At 34.4% G+C, this 24,297-nt stretch overlaps 1 protein-coding gene across 1 annotated transcript; it reads right to left on the reverse strand.

The window, feature by feature from the left end:
- Positions 1-661: 661 nt before the first annotated feature.
- LOC149944393 (protein obstructor-E-like) lies at positions 662-11,108 on the reverse strand. The gene is made up of 5 exons (XM_090175539.1): positions 10,883-11,108; positions 4,018-4,248; positions 1,945-2,133; positions 1,715-1,877; positions 662-1,042 (listed from the first exon to the last, which is right to left on the reverse strand). Exons 1-5 carry the CDS (start codon positions 10,929-10,931, stop codon positions 829-831), a joined length of 846 nt encoding a protein of 281 aa, XP_090031665.1. The 5' UTR covers positions 10,932-11,108; the 3' UTR covers positions 662-828.
- Positions 11,109-24,297: the final 13,189 nt, after the last annotated feature.

Raw genomic sequence — 24,297 nt, forward strand, 5'->3', positions numbered from 1 at the left:
AATAATCACGGTTAAATATGATTTAATCTTTCAAGGGGTGCGTCGTTAATCAAGGAAGTGACCTGCCCCTCGCCTATTCTAAACACAGCTGCCACTATTTCTCTACGCTAATGGTTAAACGTGAAAATATTGAACAAATTGATAAGAAATGTTAGACTGAATGTGACTACCTCGTTTGGGCATTTTCATGAGTTGGTGAACCTCTATTGAGTTGATTTGGACAATTCAGAAAAACAAGTTACGTAACAGAGTTAACGTTTGGCAGTTCTTTCCAATATGTGCTGTTTGTTCTGATAAACACAAGTAAAAGAATTTAATTGTTTTATTTCTTTTATTTTATTTTATGGAAATTGTTGGTTGCTATACAGTGAGAAATATCTCAACACGCAAAAATCTGGTAATTACGAAAAATTTTAGATTTGAAATAAATTCTTTTAATCCAATAGAAGATAAAAAACCAACATTAAAAAATCTTGGAAATGTTGCTTTTGCAATGGTACTCGACAATCTGAAGTGTATAAAACGCGATATATAGTAAAAACACAAACGGTAGAAGGAATATTTACAGAAGTGGAAGAAAACATACTGTCACGTAGATTTTTCCTGCCGTTTTAAAAAATTTCGACTACATCATCAATTCGAAAGCGTGCTTCTTTCTCCGTAAAACATTGGAATGCATGCATTAGTTGGAAAGTAGAAGCCAGGTTTATATTCGTAACGCGTACTTTTCCAAACTAATCATTGTGATTATAAAATAAAATATCTTCTACGAAGATACGAATAAGGACGGAAAGTTTTTGTTTATGGCACATGAAGACTGTTTAGGGTTTAGCCTTGAACTGGAGGTCTGAACTGAGGACGACGAGGGCGTGGCGCGGGTTGAACTTGATCTTGGTCGTCTTCGCCGAGGTCTTGGATGGGGCTCACTGGGATGGGCCTTGGCTCAACTCGCGATCTGTTTGGTGAGGGTCTGGAAGCGGGTCTGGAGACTGGCCTGTCATCCGCCTCATCGTCTGGTGCAGCTGTTGTTGCCGGTGGCTCACTGAAATATTGCAGTAATTGTTAGAAATTTTTGATGGTAAAGAGCGTTATTACAATTACAATTGTCGTTTAAAAGGTGGCTTAAACTAAAAGGTCAAAACAACTAGATAGTTTTTTGAACAGTAATGCCTTCAAGTAGTGAAATGCACTTTTATTTATTGGCGCTGTTAGCATTCGTCTGGGTTGGGCAATGCTTTAGCTCTTTTGGGAATCCAATTTTTGTCTATTTCGATTAAAACAATAGTAGTATTTGAAATTATAAAACAATATTTAAGCTGAATTTACCCCAAAAAGTATTCAGGTTTAAATAAGATGTTTTTAAAAAAAGAAAGATTGATTTACAGTTAATCATGCGTTATTTCTTTCGTAAAAGCCTATTGTTTTAAACAAAAGGGGTGCAATCAGCCAATTGGGATTAGGGCAATCCAGTAAGGTGCCATTTTTTTTTCATGTAGTGTTACATTAATACCACATAATATAATTTTCTTAAGGTACGCCCTGGGGAAAATAAATTACGAAAGGTAAAGCCACCCTTTTGAATAACAGTGTAGGGTAAGTTTTATATAAGATAACACTCCTACAATTTTGTTTCCAATACATTACCTATCTATTAAATCGTAATATAACTTAAGCCTTCTAACTCCTTGAAATAAATAAAGTTAATGGAACTAACCATCCTGGGACGAGATTGGCAAGTTCACATCGAAGGTTGACTGGGTTGAAGGCTAGTCCAGCGGCGCAACGTTGAAGTCTAGGGTATCCACCAACGCAAAGCCAGAACCTGACGCAAGCATTATCAATCGCGATTTTGCCATTTGGAGTTTCCTTGCACAGAGCTGTTTATATAAACGTACAAGTCAGTCAAAGTGTTATTCAACTCTGATATTATTTGTGGTTACTTACGATGTTTCTGGCAATCTGGGACATTATCGGGCCAATCGCAGGTGTGGAGGTCGTCGTTGTAGAGGAGGGAGAACGGACATTGTTGCGCGGTGGCAGTTCCGTTCCAGCATTGCCAGTAACGGGTGCAACTGGTTTGGTGAGCGAACACGCCATATTGCCAATGACAGTTTTCAGTTGATATTGGGCTTTCTGAAAATTTTAATTATACCATTTAGCTTCCAATTTTTTGTTTTTTAATTTGAGTTTGTACATGCGCCGTAACATCATTAAAATGAAGTATTTGGTTTCGCATTAAAAAATGTTCCAAGTAATCTAAAACAATACGTAATTACCAAAATACAAAATGAAATATTAAAAGATTTTACGTTAAAAACGTTATTAAGTGAAACCAATGTGATGGAGCTTCTTACTGAGCTGCCAGTTTTGCAAAAGGTTGGTAACTTGGTTTTAACAAAAAAATTATGCACATTAGAACAGGTTTGTGGTGTAAAAATGTTGTCCACACGCTATACAGGTATCATTTTTTATGATTTAATTTTAATTAAAAGTGGTAATCAATGAGGGCTTAACTTTGTCGCAATATATTATCTGTGAAATATAAAATTACACTTTAGTTTTTGGAAAAATAAAGGAACCCAATTTATTTTCAGCCCTCCAAATTGAATTGATATAGCAGTTTGTTTAATTAAGGTCATTAAAATGCGTGTTAAAAATCATGGTAATAAATAAAATAGTTCAATGAATATTGAAATATCTGGATCATTCGGGAATGTTTGTCAATAACAAACCAACAATACCTCCGAGCTATAAGTTTTCTTTTGATTTCTAGCGATTTTTCCAGTTCAGGGATAATAAAAGGCGGCTAACCCATATTTGTCGTTTTCCACACAACAGCGATTAAAGCGCTTTGAAGATAAACGAGTTCTGCTTAACCTACTTAGAATCCGTAACACCAAGCTACCTCAATCAAACACCGATAAGGTTCCCAATTATAATTAAGTTAATTCAAATATTAGTTTCGCGAGTGAGGCAAGAAATTAACTCAAAATCTTCATTTATTATAAAGTTTGGAAACGGGACTGACATTTTGGTAATTTAAAATTTTATTGAACTAGATTTCAAGCTGCTCTTTTTTTACCACGACGTTAGCAAAAAATAGATCACCCACTAACACCGAAACATGCTTTACGAGTCCTAAAAATAAATTCCTTTTCCTTCCTCAAAACTCAATTTATTTTAAATTTTATTACCACCTTATTTAAAATTATTTTCGCAAAAAAAATCGAGTTTGTATTAAAAAGAAATTTTACCTACGTCTCGGAAGTTGGAAAATAATTGGTCAATTTCTACTTATTCAGTACATTGAAATTTTCTTGATTAAAATTAATTGATAACGAGTTTTATCGCTTAAGACTGCCCCGAGTTGAAAGAAAAACATTTAAAATAGGATTGATTCTCAAACGTACAAAAATTTCGCCACCAGGGTTTATTCAAAGTGCCAATTAAATTTAAGGCCGAAAGGTTTGTTATTGGCATTGTGCGTTAGTGAGTACCAGGAAATCCGGGTGATTCAGTTTTTTTCCGCAGTACACGTAGTTTGAAGTAACACACCTTTATAAACATAATGGAGCGAGTGTTTCGAGTAGCTACGATAAATTATGTGTACGGCGAGAACAAAAATATTGAAGCGTTTCTAACAATTACTTGACAGTAACCGGTATGAAAGGAAGTTGGAAAACGTGTATCAGTTTTAAATATACGTTTATCTTTTAAGAGGGACCATTTGTTACGATCAATCGTAAATAAAGGAACTGATTATAATGATGAATAATTAAAAATATTGCCAAATAATTTACGTAAAGATGTTTGGTATGTCATCGTTATTTTTGTATGAAGAATAACTTTCAAACAAAACTACATTGATAGATGGAAAGTACTTTTTCTACTATAATTTTTACTTTGAATTATAATATCTTCTCTAAAATGCATTTTCATACCATTTGCAACATTAGTTATATTTAAGTTTGTGAAACAAAATTAGATTGAATTGAATTAACTTATCCATGTACTTACGTCCCATGACCCTTCCGTCTTCATCGGGACATCCTACTCGGTGAGGATAGTCACAGGAGGCAAGAAGTCCTCGTCCTTTGCCGCTGAAAGCGAGACCATTGGGGCAAAGTTGAAGGGTGGCTACGCCGTCCAAGCAGTCGTAGTAGTAGTCGCAATACTGTTCGTGTGGAAAGAGACCAGTCTCCTTTTTGCACACCTTGTCCCTTGATTCCCTGTCCCTCTGAGCCAAACCTGCCAGACAGTAGCACAATTGAATTAGTAAATGGAAAAAATAGGTTCAAATATTTTTAAGTGTAATACTTCGTAAAAGTATGTTGAAAAGTTTGATTTAATAATAATGATAATAATTATAATAATTATAATTAAATAATAGAAGTATCATAACATCGTTTGAGAGCATTTAGGATGATGAAATATTTGATACAAAATTCAGAAATAATTGCGTTCTAGAATTGAGTCAAGAAATTTAAAATTCAGCAACATTTTGGTCGTTAAGCCAATGATAGGACTATCTTTACGATAGAATTTCAAACCACGTAGATAAGAAAAAGATCACTATTAGGCCAGAAAATAAAGTGTGAAATACATGTATGTGTCAAAAACGGATGTTAAGATAAATAGGTGACAATTGTGATTTAAACAAACTTTGAGATACTAGAACTAAGTGTGTTAAAATCATAAAAATCGTTTATTCTTTTGAATTTTCAAAATTTACTTAGCCACATCCAATTGGCCGTAAATTTTGAGTTACTTTTCAAACTTGCCTCGCGCAGTGTCAAATTGGAAATTATCTGTAACTATGTTATTAGAAAATTTCTACGCATGTTTGAGGAGTCTTATTGGAATAAGAAATATAATATCATACGCCTTAAAACGTTCTATTTAAAAAGAAGCAATTTATAGCTTATCAATTACAATGTGATAATTTAATATCTACATTTCCCGAGACATAATTACGGATGGATATGTTACTAACTTATAAAGAATTTTACATTGTTTGGGTGGCGACGAATGAAGTACCTAACCATTTACGGCTTACGCTTTTATCCCAGAGCAAAGTTTTTAACGCCCAAAAGAAATGCATCGTCGCGAATGAACCCTATTATCAACTATGGCATTAAAGAAAAAAAATCCTGCAGCCACTAACGCGAAATATATTCTTAGAATCCGGTATCTGAATCTTAAATTCCGTGAAATAATTAAACTGCTTCTTAATTAAATTACACGTGAATAACGCGTGTCAACCTTGACACGAAGACGGAACATTATTTTGAATTTCTTAAAATAAATATTGCACGCTTGGTAGCACCAAAGTTATTTTAGAATCGTCAGTTGAAGATCCGTCCAATTTACGCATATATCCCCAGAGGAAAATAGCGAATTGCCTGCCTTTTCTGGAATTTATTCACCAACCAGACCGGTAATGGTACAGGAGCAAATTTAAGAAAAAGAAACTTTCAAAGAACCGCTTGTCTCTGCCGTCTCCACATTTGAATAAATATTTCTCACGCGGCCTGTTTTAGGGCATTGGACGGCGGCCTTGAATTTCTGCTCGGCTGGATGCGAATGCTCGTGGAGAGGATACCGTGAGAAGACGGGAACCTAAATACACGCGCCACATCGCTCAACTACTTTGGCCCCTTTTTTCCCATTTAATACCCAAACCGGCGCGCGGCTTTAAAACTTTGATATTTTATATACCTGTCTTCACTGTCGGGCAGACTCTAAAATCCGAAAAATAATTTAAGCATAAGGTTTTTTTTGAGAAATAAAAACAGAAGTCAAAGAATACTTTAAACTGCTACGAAAAAAGCTCATTTTCCATTAAGTGTTCTCAATTTCCATAAATTTAATGATTCTACGATACTAGAATAGCAGATAAAATCATTAAAGACCACGCTTAGTAACATACCATACATTCCTTAATGGACTATCGGAATATTAAATATCTGTCGGTTAAATAGCCGTGTGTTGCTGTGATGGTTTATTGCTTTTAAGTTAAGGAATTAACAACTTATAAATATACTGGTCCTGTAATTTAAAAAATGGTATTGGATCAGCTCATTTAACTACTTAGTTCCAGAGAAACCAATTGAAGCTAGTGTAAGTAGACAATCTTCCACTAAAGAACGTACTCCCTTTAAGAACACCGAGAACCAATAAGCTCTTTTAAGTCTTAAGAATTTGTTCTTGGTAGAGCAGTACATGTCATTATGAACCTAAAATTACTCAAGCCATTACTGGGTAGAAAATGGAGCGAACATTTTGATATTAATAAATGTAACACGCAGAATTACGTTCCGAGGTCTATCGCAATTAGAAGATAAACCAAAAAAAAATATATATTTCCTTCAGACTTATTTAATCACGCAAATATCGAAAGCACCAACTTATGTTCAAGTCATGGAGCCTTTAATTAAGGTGGTCGGGCTGTACTTCATAGAATGGCAAACCATTCAAGCCAACAGCTCCCTACAATTACTACTCCCGTTAACCTCAACCTCAACAAGTTTTTAACAACAATGGAAAACGAATAATTCGGGGATAAACTCGTCGCTGGTAATAGGACACTTAACACCCAATGCAAATGAGCTGTTAAGAGTTTTCAACCCAGTGCTTCAAGTTGGGTTTGAACCCGGCTCCTCTTACTGCGCGGCGGAAGTATTAATTAGCGCACATTTTTTTAGTAAGTAATATAGAAAACATTTTTTGACAAGATACATCGAAAAATATTTGGCCCAAGTAGGTGGAAAAACATTTTTTGCAAAAATGTTTTGGACGACAAATCTTTTGAGGGCTGTTAATAAATTTTATCTCCGTCAACACGACTTCAGACCATTAAAAACTCCAAACCCGCAGCAATATATTAGTTCTAGAATTTTCTCAAATGTCAGTTGAATATTGATGAACTCGGTAAATTACTTTCTGTAGCCATCTCTACATAAACCGGAATATTCGATGAATAACCATTAATCTATTCCGAATCAGTGAAGATTTCAAACCGCTCTTTCAAGATGAAGAGTTAAAATGCCCGCCGTTCGAATGACTTGGAGGGGGGGGGGGGTGACATTAAACAAATTTTTAAAGACGGCTACAAATGTTCCCTCTCCGGCGCCTAATGATAAAACACTTTTTGCAATTTAAATGAATTCTGAGAAAGAAATTGCATATTCCGCACATAAATCCGAACATCGATTAGCTAGACGATTAAAACTTAAAACCCGTTTTCTGAAAACGCTCACAGTTCAGTTATCAGGGAATGCAGACATGTCAAAACCAGTTAAAAAGTGTATTTACACTTCCCGGTAACAAATTAAATTCATGTGTCTCAGCTTTAGAAGTACTTATTTAAAATTATTTGAAAATTCCTAGCTACATTTATTATTTGAAAAGTTTAAAACCGCTCTGTAAAACGTAGTACCTATTATCTCAAATCAGAAGAAACAAATTTCCTTAAATAAACTTTTATCCCAATATTGAAAATAATTTGAGCTAGATATTAGGACCTTATAAATCTGTAATTAAAACTTTAAATATGAAATTTTAAATGAAGATAAAATTATTAATCTTAGAAGTCCGATTTATAAAAAGAAAAGGGGTTACGTACATATAATTTATTAGGCCAACTTGAAATATTAAAAAGTGAAAATTATATATTAAAGCTGAGAATAATGTACAGTATAAATGGAAATTGAACTTCTAAATATTTAAAGATTCTAAATTAAGCAGGAAATATAGCTAAATATGTCAGCAATTAAAAATTATCTTAATTAGTAAAGAAATGTACCTCAATATTTAAACAACTAAAAATAATCCAAATTAAGCTAGAAATATACACATATACCAAAGATTCTAAATTAAGTTATAAACTTAAAAACTTCAAATAAACCGCCACAAAATAACTACAATAGCGTGACCGGAAAAAAGCAGCTTTGACCTACATTTCAATTTAAATGGTAAATAACAATGCTTTCAAAATCAAACAAAAGCCGGGTAGCTTTCCTATTTTAACACCGTACAAAAGGACAATGCAAAAACTTAAATCGTTTAAAAAGAGTAGTGGTTTAATGGGCCTTTATTATTTATATTTAAATCCAACCAATCGATTCAGTCTCATTTTAAACAACTTAATCGGCTAAAGCTAATAAACTACGCGTCAATAAAATAAAATCTTTTCACGCTACTTTGGGTCAACAGACTCTTCAAATTTCTTCAGATGTTTTTTTGAGAGCGAGTGGAACAGTAGGTCAATCAACCGAGATTTTTTCGTCGGCTCACCGTCGAAGGGTGTAGCGGAAAAAACGACCCCCTAGGAAATGGAAAGCGCGCCAAAGTTCGAGAAATACTTCCGAAACATTCCAACAGGGTGCGTCTTTTTAAAGAAATCTAACGGTAAACTTTCTCCGAAGTAAAATATTTTCTCGCTATCCCGTGACTTTAGGCGTTTTCCGCCACAAGATTTCTTAAAACAAGGTGAAACATTAATAAACATTTAACCATTTTCCTTATTCCTAATAACGAACGTTATTTCGGGATAAAACAAACAGGTTTCCGCGCGCGGATTACGAAACAGGCCTGACGGGCTTTTTCAAAATACGCGCTGGCGCTACCCGGGTCGCGGGTATGCCGGGTTGTTCAGTTTGACCCACATACGCTAAAGAAAGTAACGCGTAAATTATTTTTTTCTAGTTTTGGGACTTTAATTTGAATCGCTACGGTAAAAAAGGCGAATATATTTAGCACTTAAAAGTTGTTTTATATATAATAAGAAAATCTGATAAGATAATACCACATAAGAAGTTTCAATTTTGTTATTAATCTTTTAACCGGTTATTTTGGCTTTTTAGAGCGACTGGAAAAAGTTATCTTTATAGAATATATTTTTGAAATACAGGAACGGGTATATTTCCAACGATTAAACTAATCAACTCATAGATGACTGAAAATTTTAAAACAATTTGGGGTTTCTAAATTTTAATAAGGCTAGTTAATTCTTAATTTGGAATAACATTAATTGTAACTTTATTCGTTTAAAATCTATTCTATTTTTATATTTTAGGAAATTATAAAAAAATCAAATTTTTATTATTAAAATGTTAGAATTTTCTTTATTTAACTGTACACAACGATGTAGAATTTTTTATGTAATTGTATAAAACGATGTAGAATTTTTTATGTAATTGTATAAAACGATGTAGAATTTTTTATGTAATTGTATAAAACGATGTAGAATTTTTTATGTAATTGTATAAAACGATGTAGAATTTTTTATGTAATTGTATAAAACGATGTAGAATTATTTAACTGTATAAAACGATATAGAATTTTCGATATTTCATTGTATAAAACGATTTAGAATTTTCAAAATTTCGATGTATAAAACGTAGCACAATTGTCTTTAATTGGATCGGTTTAAGCCAATAACCAACTAATTACGTTTAAGAAAACTTATTAAATGAAACCGTATATTTATAACATAATGATGTGCAATTATAATTGGTGGGCTCTGACCTATTTTACATTTTTCCTAGTATAGGTTTGGCCTGTAGCTTCGCAAAAATATTTAATGTCTATAATTTATATAATTGCAGCCAAAACACCTTGACACTCAAGGATTTTATTTTTCGGGAGTTAACAGGGTTTAGCGAGATTTCGCAACAATACCGAAAGCTTTGAAACTCGAATACAAGTGCAATGCCCTCAGAAATGCAAATAAATTAAATATGAATATAAAAGTACTCGGAATAATCTATATAGGGTGTTATTTTAAAATTGAAAGAAACCTGGATATTTTGAAGTACTCAAGTTTTTTTTATTTATTTATTTAAAAATTTGACCTGACTAGTTTCGGTTTCGTTAGCGTACCGTCATCGGTACACTAACGCAACCGAAACTAGTCGGGTCAAATTTTTAGGTAAATAAATAATCTTGTGCACTTAGTTTTAAGTATCGGTCATTTTATTTAATTTTTAAATAATTGTCCTGCACAAGTAGCTAGTATAATTTTAAACTATCTAGGATGTTCAAATGAGAAAATACCCAATAGCCGAGTGATGCAACATTACATTTCCGTCGTCAGGGCACTTCCGTGTTTTTTAGAATTTATTTATTTAACATGGACGAACACCCAAGTCTTAAACGGATAGTAGAAAAAGGAAATAAAGTATTTCGCATTGCACTATAAATTTGTTTCGTAATTTTAATTACCCTTATTGAGTTTTGAAAAGGTAGGAATTTCCGTGTCGACGTATTATTTTAAACTATAAGAACGCCCATTATTTAAATCTTCTGATAAAATGTTTAAAATAAAGCTGACACATTAAAATATTTAAAAATTACTAAAATTATTCCAGATTTCAAGGAAATTGAAGTGTAAAATTTGTAACGATTAAGAAACAGATCAAAGTATCAACCGGTTAATTTTTTATAATATCTTTTCTCATAAAACACCTTAAAATAATAAATCATAAAAACTTTAATTTCATTTTATATTAAATTTTTTAATTAAAATTTTAAATAATCTATAGACAAATATATTTATATCCACACGGCTAAATTAGTTAAGGAATAAATATTAAAACACGCACACTTCATTATTAATTAATTAATAATTATCGCACTCGGCTAGTTATTAAATATTATATTAATACTCACACACGGCCAAATATATAAAGTATCATAATATTAAGTATTATTAAATTATTACTAGGTCTATCATATAAATCCCCCACGCAATTAAAGAATTTTTCAAATATTAAATAAATACCACTTTTTATTAAATAAATATGAATTATTATATCAGCTAATAAATTAATTTAATTATCATAAACTGGTAAATTACATGAATAATTATATTAATACTTACACACTGTTAAGGTGGCTCCAACTAGCAAAAACGCCATTGTGGCCCTCATCGTGAATTCGATAATATTTCAATAACGTTAAATTGAGAAATTAAGTTTGCGCGAACGGAGCGGAGTTGCAGCGTCCTGCTTTCTTCGGAGACAATATTTGAATGTTTCGAAGTTCCTCACTCGTCGGCTCGTCTTTCGTCTGTGGCCCACCCCGCTCAGAATCTAATCTTTTTGTAAGGGGCGATTCTCTCTGTTGGTGCGTAACCGCTTTCTTTTCCCATTTTTTGGTAATGAGCGCGCCGGGGGGGACACGGTTATCACCCCCCTCGTGTTCTCAAATATAAGAAGTCTTCTCATTTCTGGTTCAGTATTTTTCGAGAGCATTGTCAACATTAGAGTAAAAGAAAAAACGTGAGATAGATTTTTTTTACACTTTTATAGACGGTATATTCTTACCAGTAATCGAAAAATATCTAAATTATATTTTCCACGTCAACAAGGACATCGAAAAAACAGAAACGAAACTATTTGGGCGTGTCGGATAGACCTATTTTAAATGGCGATAAGCCTAGGTCGGCGTAATTTATGTCAAATACTATTATCGTACGCGTTATTTCTTTAAATTTGGTGTGTATTAATTCTCATACGTAACAAAATCACAGATAATGAAACCAATAACGTGTTTTTACTTCGGGATAAACCCTTCACAATCGAATAGAAAACACTTTCCCCTTAATAAAACCAATCAGCCTGGTGACTCATTGGTACCCTAAATCTTTCGGTGCGATTGAAGTACACGATGGTGACGTTTTTCCTCCCCCCCCCCTTCCATCCCAGGGGAAAATTCGACCATGATGCAAAGCAGATCGTCATTCCCCTTAAGTTTTGTTTACTAGATATGACGTAAATTAAGTCACATCCAACTAAATGACGAAATACGCGTCATGCACTTTAGACATGGAGAAACAGAAGATAATCGGTACGTTCAGTAACGCTCATCAAAAACATCGATTTGGTTACTGTACGTTTTTTGGCGTTTCCAATAGGCCTTTCTTTAAAGTAACATGGGCCTTCTTGTTTAGATTTATCAGGCGCGTCACTCGTGATGTAGAAGTGACGTTTCACTATGATAGCGAACAGACGCTAGCATAAACTCTATTAATTTAAGGTCTTATTCAACTTGTTCCACGTGCGTCTTGATATTTTAGCGTAAATGGGCTCGAGCGATTTCGCGCGTGTCCCTGAAATAAAAATTAAAAATGCGCGAGCCTTTTACGCTAAAATATTAAAAAGCGCGTGAAACATTTTAACAAGTTGAACATGATACGAATTAAAATTCAACGAGTCGCCCTTTTTTAAAGATCTAACCTTAAAAACTGAACTGAACTGCTACGTATCTCGTGACGAAAGCGATACATTAAAACAAGTTCGGCAAGCGTAATGACTTTATAGAAAGGCTAATTTGAAGTCACGGTGGGCATACGATGCTTATCATAAAAACCATCTCGGAGAGAAGGTTTTTTTGGTGTCTTGACGTCAAACGCGTCGGTGTTTACCATTTAGCTGGCGGAGGAGTTAAAATTATACAACTGTAGTTTTAATCCACAATTCTGCTGGTTTGGTCAAAGGCCTATCATTTAATTGGAATGCCTCAGCTACTGCAATAGCCGTTTTCCCTTTTTTAATAATAAATAATATTTTCGTCAACAATTTCGTCCTTTACCAACTCATTAAATATTGAAAATAAAATTTTCACATCCTCTGATTTTTTGGCACGTAACATTTATAGCCACCATCTTTAAAAACTGTCTAGAAATAACACCGTTCAGTAACTTCCTACGTCGCTATAACGACAAGCGCTCATCAAGAAAACATCAAATAAAATCCGATTTTTCCCAGATTTGCGTCATTGAACGTACCCAACGTTATAGATTTTGCAGTGGTTTTAACAATCTATAGTTTAGCACGCGCCGCTCGATCTCGAGATTTCGTTACCATGGTTAGCCTTTCTATAAAATATTCCATTTATGGTCCAGTTATTATACATTTCGTGTATATACAATGTGTTATTCGTATTATATTAGCTGGGGTGCCCAGTATTTTCCAAAGATATATACTTACATACGAATAACTCAGAAATTGCACCAGTGCCAACACTCCTACACACGCATATAGCACCGTCCCCAATATAACCAACTTGTTATCGACAATATTAACCAATTATACGTTGACTACATAATAATTTGCATTTTTACCTCTCCGAGGGGACTTTGTACCCTAGGAGGGATTATACAACCACCGTGTCTGTCTGTGGGTATGTCTGTCAGGCCTGCGATTTTCGGGGCAAAGGGTAATCAATGCGTACCCTGTTTCTTGGAATCAGGGAAAAGGTTTTTCCAAAAGCGCCCTCTTTTGGTCATTGGGTGTAGTATAATTTTTTAATCGGCCGGGATTCGAACCCGAGTCCTCTGGCACGACAGGTGAGCGTTCTACCGCAGAACCACGGATACAGTTACGCATAACTGAAAATTAAAAACTCTTCCGAGGAGAGGTATATTTTGGCTTGCCAACTTGTATTATATGGCCTAGTGTCTAGTAGAAGGCTTTTCAAAAAAAATTGTCATAATTTAAGCTTTTTTTCGTGTGTATGCCTAAATAATTAAGAAACTCGGTATTTTGGCTAAGACTAAAGTGTATCTTGAATATATAAATATATACAAACACTCATCTTTATATATTAAAGAGGATAAGCCTTCTATAAAGTCGTTACGCTGGCCGAACTTGTTTTAATGTATCGCTGTCGTCATGGGATATGTAGAGTTCAATTCAGTTTGGAAGTTAGATCTTTATAAAAAGGGCAACTCGTAGAATTTTAATTCATGTCCTGTTCAACTTGTTAAAATGTTCCACGTGCTCTTTAATATTTTAGCGTAAAAGGCTCGTGCATTATTTTATTTCAGGGAGCACGCGCGAAATCGCTCGAGCCCATTTACGCTGAATTATCAAGACGCGCGTGGATGTTTTTAACAAATTGAATAAGACATAAATAGAGTTTAAGCAAGCGTCTATAGCGGATATACCTAATTTTTAAATTAATTCAATTAATTAAAGTTGTTTTGAGGACTGTAACCGTCGAAAACCACAGTCAGGGTACCATGAGATAGTAAACCAAATGTGGTCGACCTAAGTTGAAAACTGTAGATTCCAATACACACTCAAAACTTACTGTTGAAAAAACGGCAAATACGGTTTATAATTTACAACAAGGTGCAGTTGAAGTGGGTTAACAGCAGTTTGTCGTAAAATTTACAGCTTTCTGCTGTATTTTGAAGAAAACAGTAGCGACTGTAAAAATTTATAATCATACTGTTTTTAAAATGACGGTTATATTAAAATTAACAATATGAAACCGTGGTGGACGTTTTACTTCAAAAATGCGTAAAGTTTACCACACGTTGCTGTTTTTTCTGTTATAAACGGCAAGCGCTAGTATATAAAACAACTAATTATTATTTAGTTGTCAAAACATTTAATAATATCCGATAAAAATATTTTTATATACTCTTTTGTGTAAGTAGCACTCCACGCTTAATGCTATATTAATTACAACCCTTGTTCATCGTGTGCTTAATAATTTGAAACGAAGTTAATAGTTTACTTTCCTTTGGTTTTAGAGTTGTAGTAATGTTTGATATTTTCTATTGGATTTTTCTATTGGATTATAAAAATATATTGTCAACGTTTTTGTTATAATAATTATAATAATTGATAAATATTTCCAAAACGAGGTCCAGATTGCCCTTTCTTATTTTAAGATTTTAGTTCGTTTTTGAATATCTAGATTACTATTTCCTGAAGACGAATAATATAAATAATGGTCCTTATTCCCATTGACGTTTTTCGTTTTTTGCCGCCCAATACGGAGGAAAAATATTTAAAAGGGAGGATTTAATTTCCATTAAACCGGGTCGTCAGTCGTTCTTGAAATAAATTAGAGCAACAGCGACCATGATTCTGGAGGCCGGTAAACACGGGCACTTACAAGCCTAATAATGAGACGGCTAGTTCATGATGATAAATGCAGTGAATAATACAGAAAGAGAACAAAACGGGGAAATGAAAGATTGTTATGCATTACCTTGAACTTAAAAATAAAAATTATAATCATTCCAAAGCACCACCTTCGGCTCAAGTCATCGAGCGACTTTTAATGCCTTTAAACAAAAGTAAATATTGGGGAGAAAGTCGTGGACTTGGGTCGTTTAGTGCAACGACTTATTTACAGGCATTTTTATTGAAACTTTGTACTTCGCCTCAGAAGAAAAAGTTCCGTTCTTTCGGGGCTATTTTTTCAGGCAATACTAAATATGTAAGAAGTTAAAACATAATATTATACAGTTTATCAACCAGTTATTCATTTCTACTGCAAATATATTTCAGGTTTTAATAAAATTAAACAAAGTCCGATGATTGGATAACTTAACATTAATACGACAACCAACTGTGCCACGGTTCTTACTAGGCTTAATTGTAGAATTATTATTTGATAACTATAATGATGATTTTTTGAATTGGATGAAGATTTTAAATCAATTTGTGGTACCTTTTCGCTGCATATTATTATTTATAATAAGCTAAAAAATTAAACGTACTTTAAACAATGAAATGAATCTACACAATACAGCCGGCACACGATTACCGGAGCAACGAAGGCGAGGGGTCGGACATTTGCCTGTTTTGTGTACGGGATTTTGGATTTTTTAAAAATCGAGGATTTTTTATTGTGGATTTGTCATACAAAGTCTATGGAAGCAAAATTCTTGGATTTTGGATTTGTGGATTTTTTTCCAAATTTTGTACGGGATTTTGCCAAATGACCGACCCCTCGAACGAAGGGGACGCCGCGAAGAAAATTACTCGCTTCAAATACCTACCCAGAAGTTTCTAGAGGAGCCCTATTTTTTTTAGAAAAAAGTGCGAATTTCTAGCAATCCTATTGGCTCGCTGATTCAAATGTTCTCCAATGCGTTTAAAAGCATAGCAAATACTGTGAAAGCTACAAGAATGGGGCAGTGCGAGACTCTCTCCACAATATTTACTTTTGTATTCTTTGAGCCAACGGCACCCAATATTTACTACTACCGTTAATCTCTGCGAGTTTTTATTGAAAGGGAAACACGTAGAAGTGTGGGGAAAACCCCTCTTACATAAGGGGAGATAACTTGCTTACTCAACGTAGGAGTAGTTTTTCCAAGTTTCCACCCAGTGCCACCTCACATTATTGAATTTCATTTGGGGATTCTACATTAAGACAATTCGCGGACACGAATAGGAGCGGAAGGAAAGACGTGTCATAGGAAACCAATGAGGTACTTGGCTGTTTTTTTTTTAAGCTTGCTTTTAGAGCATGAATATGATTGCAAGTAACGCTAAAAACTGTTTCAACATTGTCATAATTCCTAAGTATAACTAAATACGTTATTAGTATTACGTAAAAAATGCGGTACGATGTGTAATTTAATGTGCTTTGCTTTCTCGTGGAATGTTTAAGCTCTGTCGATATTCAAATCTATGTTGCAAGTCTGCCTGCTGAAAAGACTAAAGCCTGTATCGGGTACAGTGCTTAGCGATGGATACAAATAAACTTGTCACGAGATTTCTAGATGATTTATATCAATTCTGTTATGTATTTTGGGAATGAAGTTACATTATCCAACCTCCGAGATCGAGTGTCTGGAATCAGTAAGGTGCGCCCTTCATTCTGTCGTTAAGACACGCCCCCACATATGCATTATCTAATATCTTATCAGATGTAGATAAGAAATATATCTTAGTTTTTTATATACAACAAATTCCATTGATCAATCCGTTGGCCACGTTATTATTAAGACCAGTGCGTGGGAAATTGATTCAATTCATTTCTGCCCTTTTAATTCGACCATTCTGTCCACTAGGTTCTTCTCGTATCAACTTTATCCCTCTAAGAAATTACCGTAACCGAACGGTTATTGCACAGTTAAATTTACAGTTATACAATTGTTTCAAATTGTTCCGTTAAATAAACGGTCAAATTAATGTTGTGCTATTTAACAGTAATCTGACATTGACCATTACGGTGAAATGGAACTTGGGTTTCTTTACCGTTAATTTAATGGTCAAATTAATGTCGCGCTATTTTACAGGAATCTGATGTTTAAAATTACGGTAAAATAAAAGTTGGATTTTTGCACTGTTAAATTAACGGTAAAATCTTTGATATGCCATTTAACAGTAATCTGACACTTATAATTACGGTGAAATTAAACTTGCAATTTTTACCGTTAAATTTGTGGTGAAATTAATGTTAAATGCTACTTAACGGTGATCTGACACTTTAAATTACGGTAAAATGAATCTTGTATTTTTACCGTAAAATTAACGGCCAAATTAATGTTATGGGCTACTTAACGGTAATGTGACATTTAAAATTACAGTAAAATTAAACTGGAATTTTCTTACCGATAAATTCACAGTCAGATTATGTTATGCTATTTAACGGTAATCTGACATTTAATATTTTGATAAAATTAAACTTTAATTTTTTACCATTAAATTAACGGTCAAATTAATGTTACGCTTCTTAACGGTATTCTGAAATTTAAAATTACACTGAAACTAAATTGTACCGTTAAATTAACAGTGAAAATAAAGTTTCTTTACTTAAATGGAAAAACATTTTGAACCCTTTTTCGTGTATAGTGTCGGAAGTTTTATATTTTTCGTGCTCAACTTAATAGTTATGGCTGCAGTCTTTTCTATTTTTGAAATTTCGCAATCTTTTAGGAAACCTTGAGGAAACGTAACTCTATAGTCCGTGGCGTTTGTCGAAAAATATTTAACTTCCGGTTACCAGTACCAAATTTTGCACAGTGCATAAATACCCCCTAAGGTTCCAAAAAACGTCGGGAGACAATCTCTCAGTGGTGGCTGAGCCCCTGATGACGTCATCAGAATTTTGGGTCGGTATATAGCAATTACCGTTAGTCCTATCGAAAATATGCATAGCGATGTTGTAGAGTATATTATTTCCTTCAAATTGATATTCGATGCACTAACTTCGGATAACATGTAAATGAGATACGAGCATTTAAAAATACGAAGGTAGGGGTCAGCAAACAGTGAGAGATTGTCTCCTGGCGGTTTTTGGAACCTTAGGGGGTATTTATTTACTATGCAAAATTTGGTACTGGTAACCGGAAGTGAAATATTTTTTACCAAAGCTGAAGCTAACGCCACGGACTACTAGTTGACTCTTGCAGTACTACCATACCAAGGATGCTATATTTTAACCAATGTAATCCTTTAATATAAAAAGAATACATAATTTTGAACAAGAAAAAAGTTAATAAATCGAACTAGAGCAGCCATAGAAATCTCATAATCTCGAAACACTGCTCGTGAAAAAAACCAATTAACGTAAGCAGTGTTGCCAATGTGTGGGAGATAGCGTGGCTAAAATCGTTTTGGGGGGTTTGGTATGTTTGAAAATTTTGTAACTCCAGTGTAAAGCAGAGGTTCCAGACAGTATTATCGTGCGTCATGCATGTCGATATTTTCAAGCTGGTTTCGAGGCGTACTACAATTTCAACTGTGTAGTACCATAAGTAACGCAATAACAATAGGTATGACAATTAACGATATTTACAACGGGACAATCAAGATTTTTATCAGCACAGAGCCCCCTAGCGTGTAAAATACCTAAGCTGAAATATCTGGTTTCTGATAGATCGGGGGAATATTTAGAGGGAAACCGACTAAACTACTAACCAAAGATACGTTACGTAGTGGCATACCTAGATCCTTTAACGCCCAAGGCGGATCATGAATCAACCCCTTCTAATTTTCAAAAGAGCCAAAACGCAATGTAAAGTATATAGGGTGTGAGCTCCTAATTCGGGACACTTTTTGTAAAAAGCGTATAGAAATAAATATTCAACATAAACCTGGAAAATAAAATGCTTAACGTAAAAAAAACTCGTCTTTGAGAAGTAAACGAAATTTAAAAAGGCTCACATGACTATTTTTTACCATTTTGAGCACTCGCAACCCAAACTGACCGTTTTTGCCCATTTTGACCACTCTTACCCCAAACTGACCATTTTTGCCCATTTTGACCACTCTTACCCCAAAATGACCTTTTTTTACCATCTTGACCTCTCCCACCTCAAACTGATCATTTTGGAACATCTTGACCACTCCCGGTTCAAACTGGCCAGTTTTGTTAATTTGAACCAATTTTCACTTTGAATGACCGTTTTTTCCCTTGTTTCACATAGGCAAGACAAGGTCCAAATTTCATAATTTTGTACAGGGAGGACCCTCTGGTGCAAATGAAATTACTATATAAAATTCCATCCGCTGTTTCCCGAATTAGGAACCTCTACATGATTTGTTAATTGGGCTCTGATTTTAAATTGAAATGTTTTGCAAACGAAATTTAAGCATTATTACACCAAGAAACATTTATACTCGATCATCAAAATCACGTGTTTAAAAAAATGCCTGATTGTAAAAAGTGTCCCGAATTATGAGCTCTCACCCTAAATAAATAAACTAAAAATTGTAACACATTTTTAGTACAATACTAAGAATTGGCATTCATTTTAAACGTTAACAATTACTAAAACCACTTAATTGTTTTCGTCAATGAAAAATTCCGCCCCTAGAAAATGCCGCTGAGGGGACGCCCCCTCCCCCCTCTAGCTACACCACTGAAATTACATCGTTTTAACAATGCAATTTAAATAGATGACACTGACCACTTCGAAGTGACATTTGATATTTAATTCTGGGATATTTTTTTATGTAAGCTAGTTTTTTTTTAAAGCAAGAAATTGTTAAAGTTAAGAGATATTTTTCATAGCGATAATTAAACCAAAAGAGAGTTAACAGTCCATAGCTTTGGCCATGGCCGCTATGTTGGGTTTAAATTAGTTATCAATAGGTTTTAGCATTGGTGACGTTGGCCTACGTCACACTGTGAGAACTTTATTGGAAATGTTGGCTTACAAAGTTACTAATGGAAGTTATTCATATTTCCTCCAAGCGGCGGACATTAGGAACTGCTGAAGGAGATTGGGGAAGCGGACAATATTTTAACAAAGTTTCCAGGCATCTGCTTGATCTAATTTATTAATTTCGCATAAAACAATTCATTTTCTGTAGCTGAAATAAAATTTTAACTAAATTATTTTACCTCTTGGTCCCCTTTAATTTCCCTAACAATATTTTAGTACATGTAAGTGCATATCATTAAAGAAACTGAACGTCGGTTTCTTTAATTATAAATATAATTTGGGTGATGAAATTATATATTTTTTTTTAAGGTACCTGTACCTCAGTGGAGGTAGCAATAACTAGATATTGCTTTGTTTTTTGGGAGTTGGGTTAATAAATTTTAAATACACCACATTGGTCGCTCGATGACTTGGGCCTAGGATGGTGCCTTGGAAATTAGCTTAGCTGATTATTATCAAACCCTACAAATTGTACTATTTTAAAGCTTATAAAATACACTGTTTACTTCTTTTATTAAGATGACACCAACAGCGCCAGATTTTAATATGTACTAGGTGCACAGGACCTCATAATATACAGGTTGTTTCAGGGAAGTATGACAGAAATTTACAGGCGTGTTCTTTGGGTAACAAGGATTGAAGAAGGTTCTGGGGGAAACGTTTACCTAAATTGAACCGTATCCGAGTATTTGCCGGTCAAAAATCGCATATGTGTAGTTACTATTATTCCTTGGAGCCAATTGTTTACTTTCAATAAGAATTCGGTTTATTATCTTAAAAGATAAGAAAACGACCACTAGTATCAAAAGTTCGGTATTATATGAAAGACGTATTTTACGTGTAGAAATTAACAATAACAAGGTGTTTCATAGTGACCACGTCAATTGATAGAAAGTTACTTATTGATATTCGTTTTTTTCTTCAAATACAATAAGTACAAATTTAACTGAATTGCAAAAAAAATTATCACCTGGGGGTACACGCAAATTAATCTTGAACCCGCTCGAAGATTCGAGGCGTGTTACGAATTCGCAACTGAAAACTATGGTTGCGCTCTCTAACGGCGGCGGGCGGAGCTACTCGTCGGAGATAAAATTTAATGCACCGTGGAAGCTAACAAGTTAAAAACTTAAGTAGACGCTTGACGTAATTAGGCTATTTATACGGTTCGGCACCATTGCGCCATCTATACCCGTTTCAGTCGCGAATAGTTTTACAGCGATCAAAAATGCGTTGTCGTAGGTCGTCTATGTTGCGGACTTCAGTCTTGTGTACCAGTGTTTCAAAATGTGCCCAGAACTAAAAGTTGGGTATGGGTAGAAATTCGTGTTCTTTGAGTAACAAGGAGTAAAAACGTCTTATTTTTAAAAATTTATTGATGCTTTTGCATCTTCCCATTGGTCACATGAGCGAAATTGCTTGTGCGTGGCTGGGAACTATTGACTTTTATCGTTTAAATTTTACTTTAATCACAGAAAAAACAAACAATAACAAATAATGTTAGTCAACCACACATTTATCAGGTTTACAAAAGATTTTCCGATTGTAAATTTTTTTGGTTTATATCAATTTCTTTATATATTTTGGAATCTATATAAAGTACGTGATTTTGAACGAGACTCTTCAGCATTTTTCACAAATCAATTTTAAATTAGTTATGTTTCTAGTATTATATCTTGAGGAACAATAGTACTTCCTATTTTAAAGGTATGAACCAAAATTATGTTTGTATATATTTGTCTTACGTTAAACACTTAAAAATCTCGATATAAATCCATATTCGATTGAAGATTATCTCGTTTTAGACATACTCTAAAAATGTTTCTTTGTAGTATTTCAATATAAGTACTAAATGTTCCCCCCCACCCTATAATTCCATAAGACAAGACTGAAAATACCAACGCGAAATGTACATTCTTTAGACATTTAATCGATGAGAAGTTTCGTAATTCGTAAAATTTTGGTAAACATATCGTTAACTTTTGAGCCAGGTTATTTATATGGTGGTCCCATTTTAGTTTGTCATCAATTATTATACCTAAATATTTAATTTCAGGTACTCTTTCAAGTTTCAAACATTTAGAAGAGCAATTTATACAAGTTTACAGAATTATGTTAACTATGTGCAAATCTGTGAAAGGAATGTCTCGACTCGAAAAGCACAAATATTTCGTTTTTTCTATATTTGAAGTTAAAAGATTATCATTAAGCATTTCATATACCTGTGTTATACCATTTTGAGCTATCGAAAATGCGTCCTGCCAAGTCTTGGCTATAAATAACAGAGTAGTATCATCGGCAAATGATATCACCTTGCCGTTGATAAATAATTTTCAAACCATTTTCATGCTAAACCCCTTACTCCAGCTTTTTCTAATTTAAACAATAATAAGTTAATGCAAATTTCTACTGGAAAAAGCTTATTTAGTGTTCGCATCTAAAAGTAGGCTATCGTTACGATTTAAAATAATGACAAGGTGATTTAAATTACCAGAGACACAGTAAAACATTAATTTCTTTGTTTAATGGATTATCAGAGGTTAACAACATTACATTGATCATAGTATTTACAAACGTTGTTTGAAATGTCCCCTATTGGCGTGTAGGCAAGCTTGAACGCGTCTTCGGAAAGATTCTCAAACACGATGAAAGTTTTCAGACGTGTTTGGGATTGTGTCGCAGGCATCAATTACGCTTTGACGTAGGTCTTCAACGTCTCGAACTTCATTCTTGTATACCAAGTACTTGATATGGCCCCAAAGATAGAAATTACATCGGGAGATCTGGCTGGCCATGCAACAGTTCCGCCTCGACCTATCCACCTCTGAGGAAACCCGGCATCAAGATGAAATCTAACCCGAAGGCTAAAATGAGAGTGCTCCGTCGTGCATAAACCACATTCGTTGTCTTCAAGGAGCTCTGGTAAAGTGTCTCGTAGAAAGGTTCATTACGACTCACCAGTTAGTCTAAGTGGTAGAAAATATGATCCAATTAAATGGTTGCCAACAATTCCGCACCAGACATTGAGACTAAACTGCACTTGATGTGACCAAACATTAGTCGCTTGCGAATTTTCTAGCTGTCACTTATGACGATAATGTAAAGATTCCGTCACTGGAAAAATTAGCCTTGTCAGAAACTAGGAGCGTACTTAACCAATTGACTTCGTTAGTCTGCTCCTGAAACCACTGACAAAATTCGACTCGTCCACGATAATCGGTTTCATTTAAAGATTGAACCTTTTGTAAATGGCATGGGTGTTACTGGTGTCCTCGAAGTATACGCCAGACAAGTACATAGTCAACTTGAAATTGACGCCCAACTTGCCTCGTACTTGTCGTGGGATCATACTTTAAGTAAGTAAGTACTTGTTCCTCCACGTCTTCTGGAACGGCTCCTTCTGCAGTGGCCGTTCCCTGGATTTGCATTTTTCCTGTTTCCCTTAAGCGTTTGTCAACCGCCGTGAACGATTGTTGATTTGGCAGTTGTCTTAAAAGAAACTGCTCGTGATACAAGCAACCCGTTTTCACCGCATTTCCCTGAGCGAGTCCACACATAAGTTGCAAATCGGCATATTCTGCATTCGTAAAATACTCTATAGCTTAGCAGGTTTAAGATACGAAATGTGATTTTAATTATTGAGGCCCCTCCATTTATTGCAAATTCGAGCCTCGTATCCGTCCAAAAAACAATTAGAAAATGTGTTGTAGACTAAAAACATTTTTTGTGGGTGACTATTTGTTGACACCTTTAATTACGTAAGCCAAATAAATTCAGTGTACTATTATTCAGAAGAAAAACAAACACGGAGATGAGCTAGAAACGTTTCTAAATGCCTCACAAGGTGTTAAATTTGTTCTTACTTATGGCCTTAGAAGAATAAAAATCGAAATTGGATAATTACATTTTTTAATTAGCGTAGTCACTTAGAAATACCTTGTTATTGTTAAAACGTATATCTACACGTAGCTTACTTCTTTCATTTTAATGACGCACTTTTGATACTAGTTTTGTTATTTATCGAAAAATATAAGAAGCCAATGCTTTATAAAAGGAAACAATTGGGCCAAATACTTGGATACGGTCCAATTTAGAGAAACGTTTCATAGGACCTTTTTCACTCGTTGTTACCCAAATAACACGCCTGTAACTGTGTGCCAGACTTCTCTGAAACACAATGTAGAGGAAGGGCCTCACTGCGCCTTGGTCTCCACCCGACAGCCCTACAATTTGGGGCCTCCAAAGCACAGGGCCTTCAGTTGCTTAATTCGGCACTGCATAAGAAGTAGCCAATGCCCATAACGTTTCCCAAACTTCTTACCACAGGAGACATCATATATATATATCTATCCTATAGTAAGACGCAAAAA

The sequence above is a fragment of the Leiobunum rupestre genome, chromosome 5, assembly GCF_980474605.1.
Source record: "Leiobunum rupestre chromosome 5, qqLeiRupe1.1.hap1, whole genome shotgun sequence".
NCBI lineage: Eukaryota > Metazoa > Arthropoda > Arachnida > Opiliones > Sclerosomatidae > Leiobunum > Leiobunum rupestre.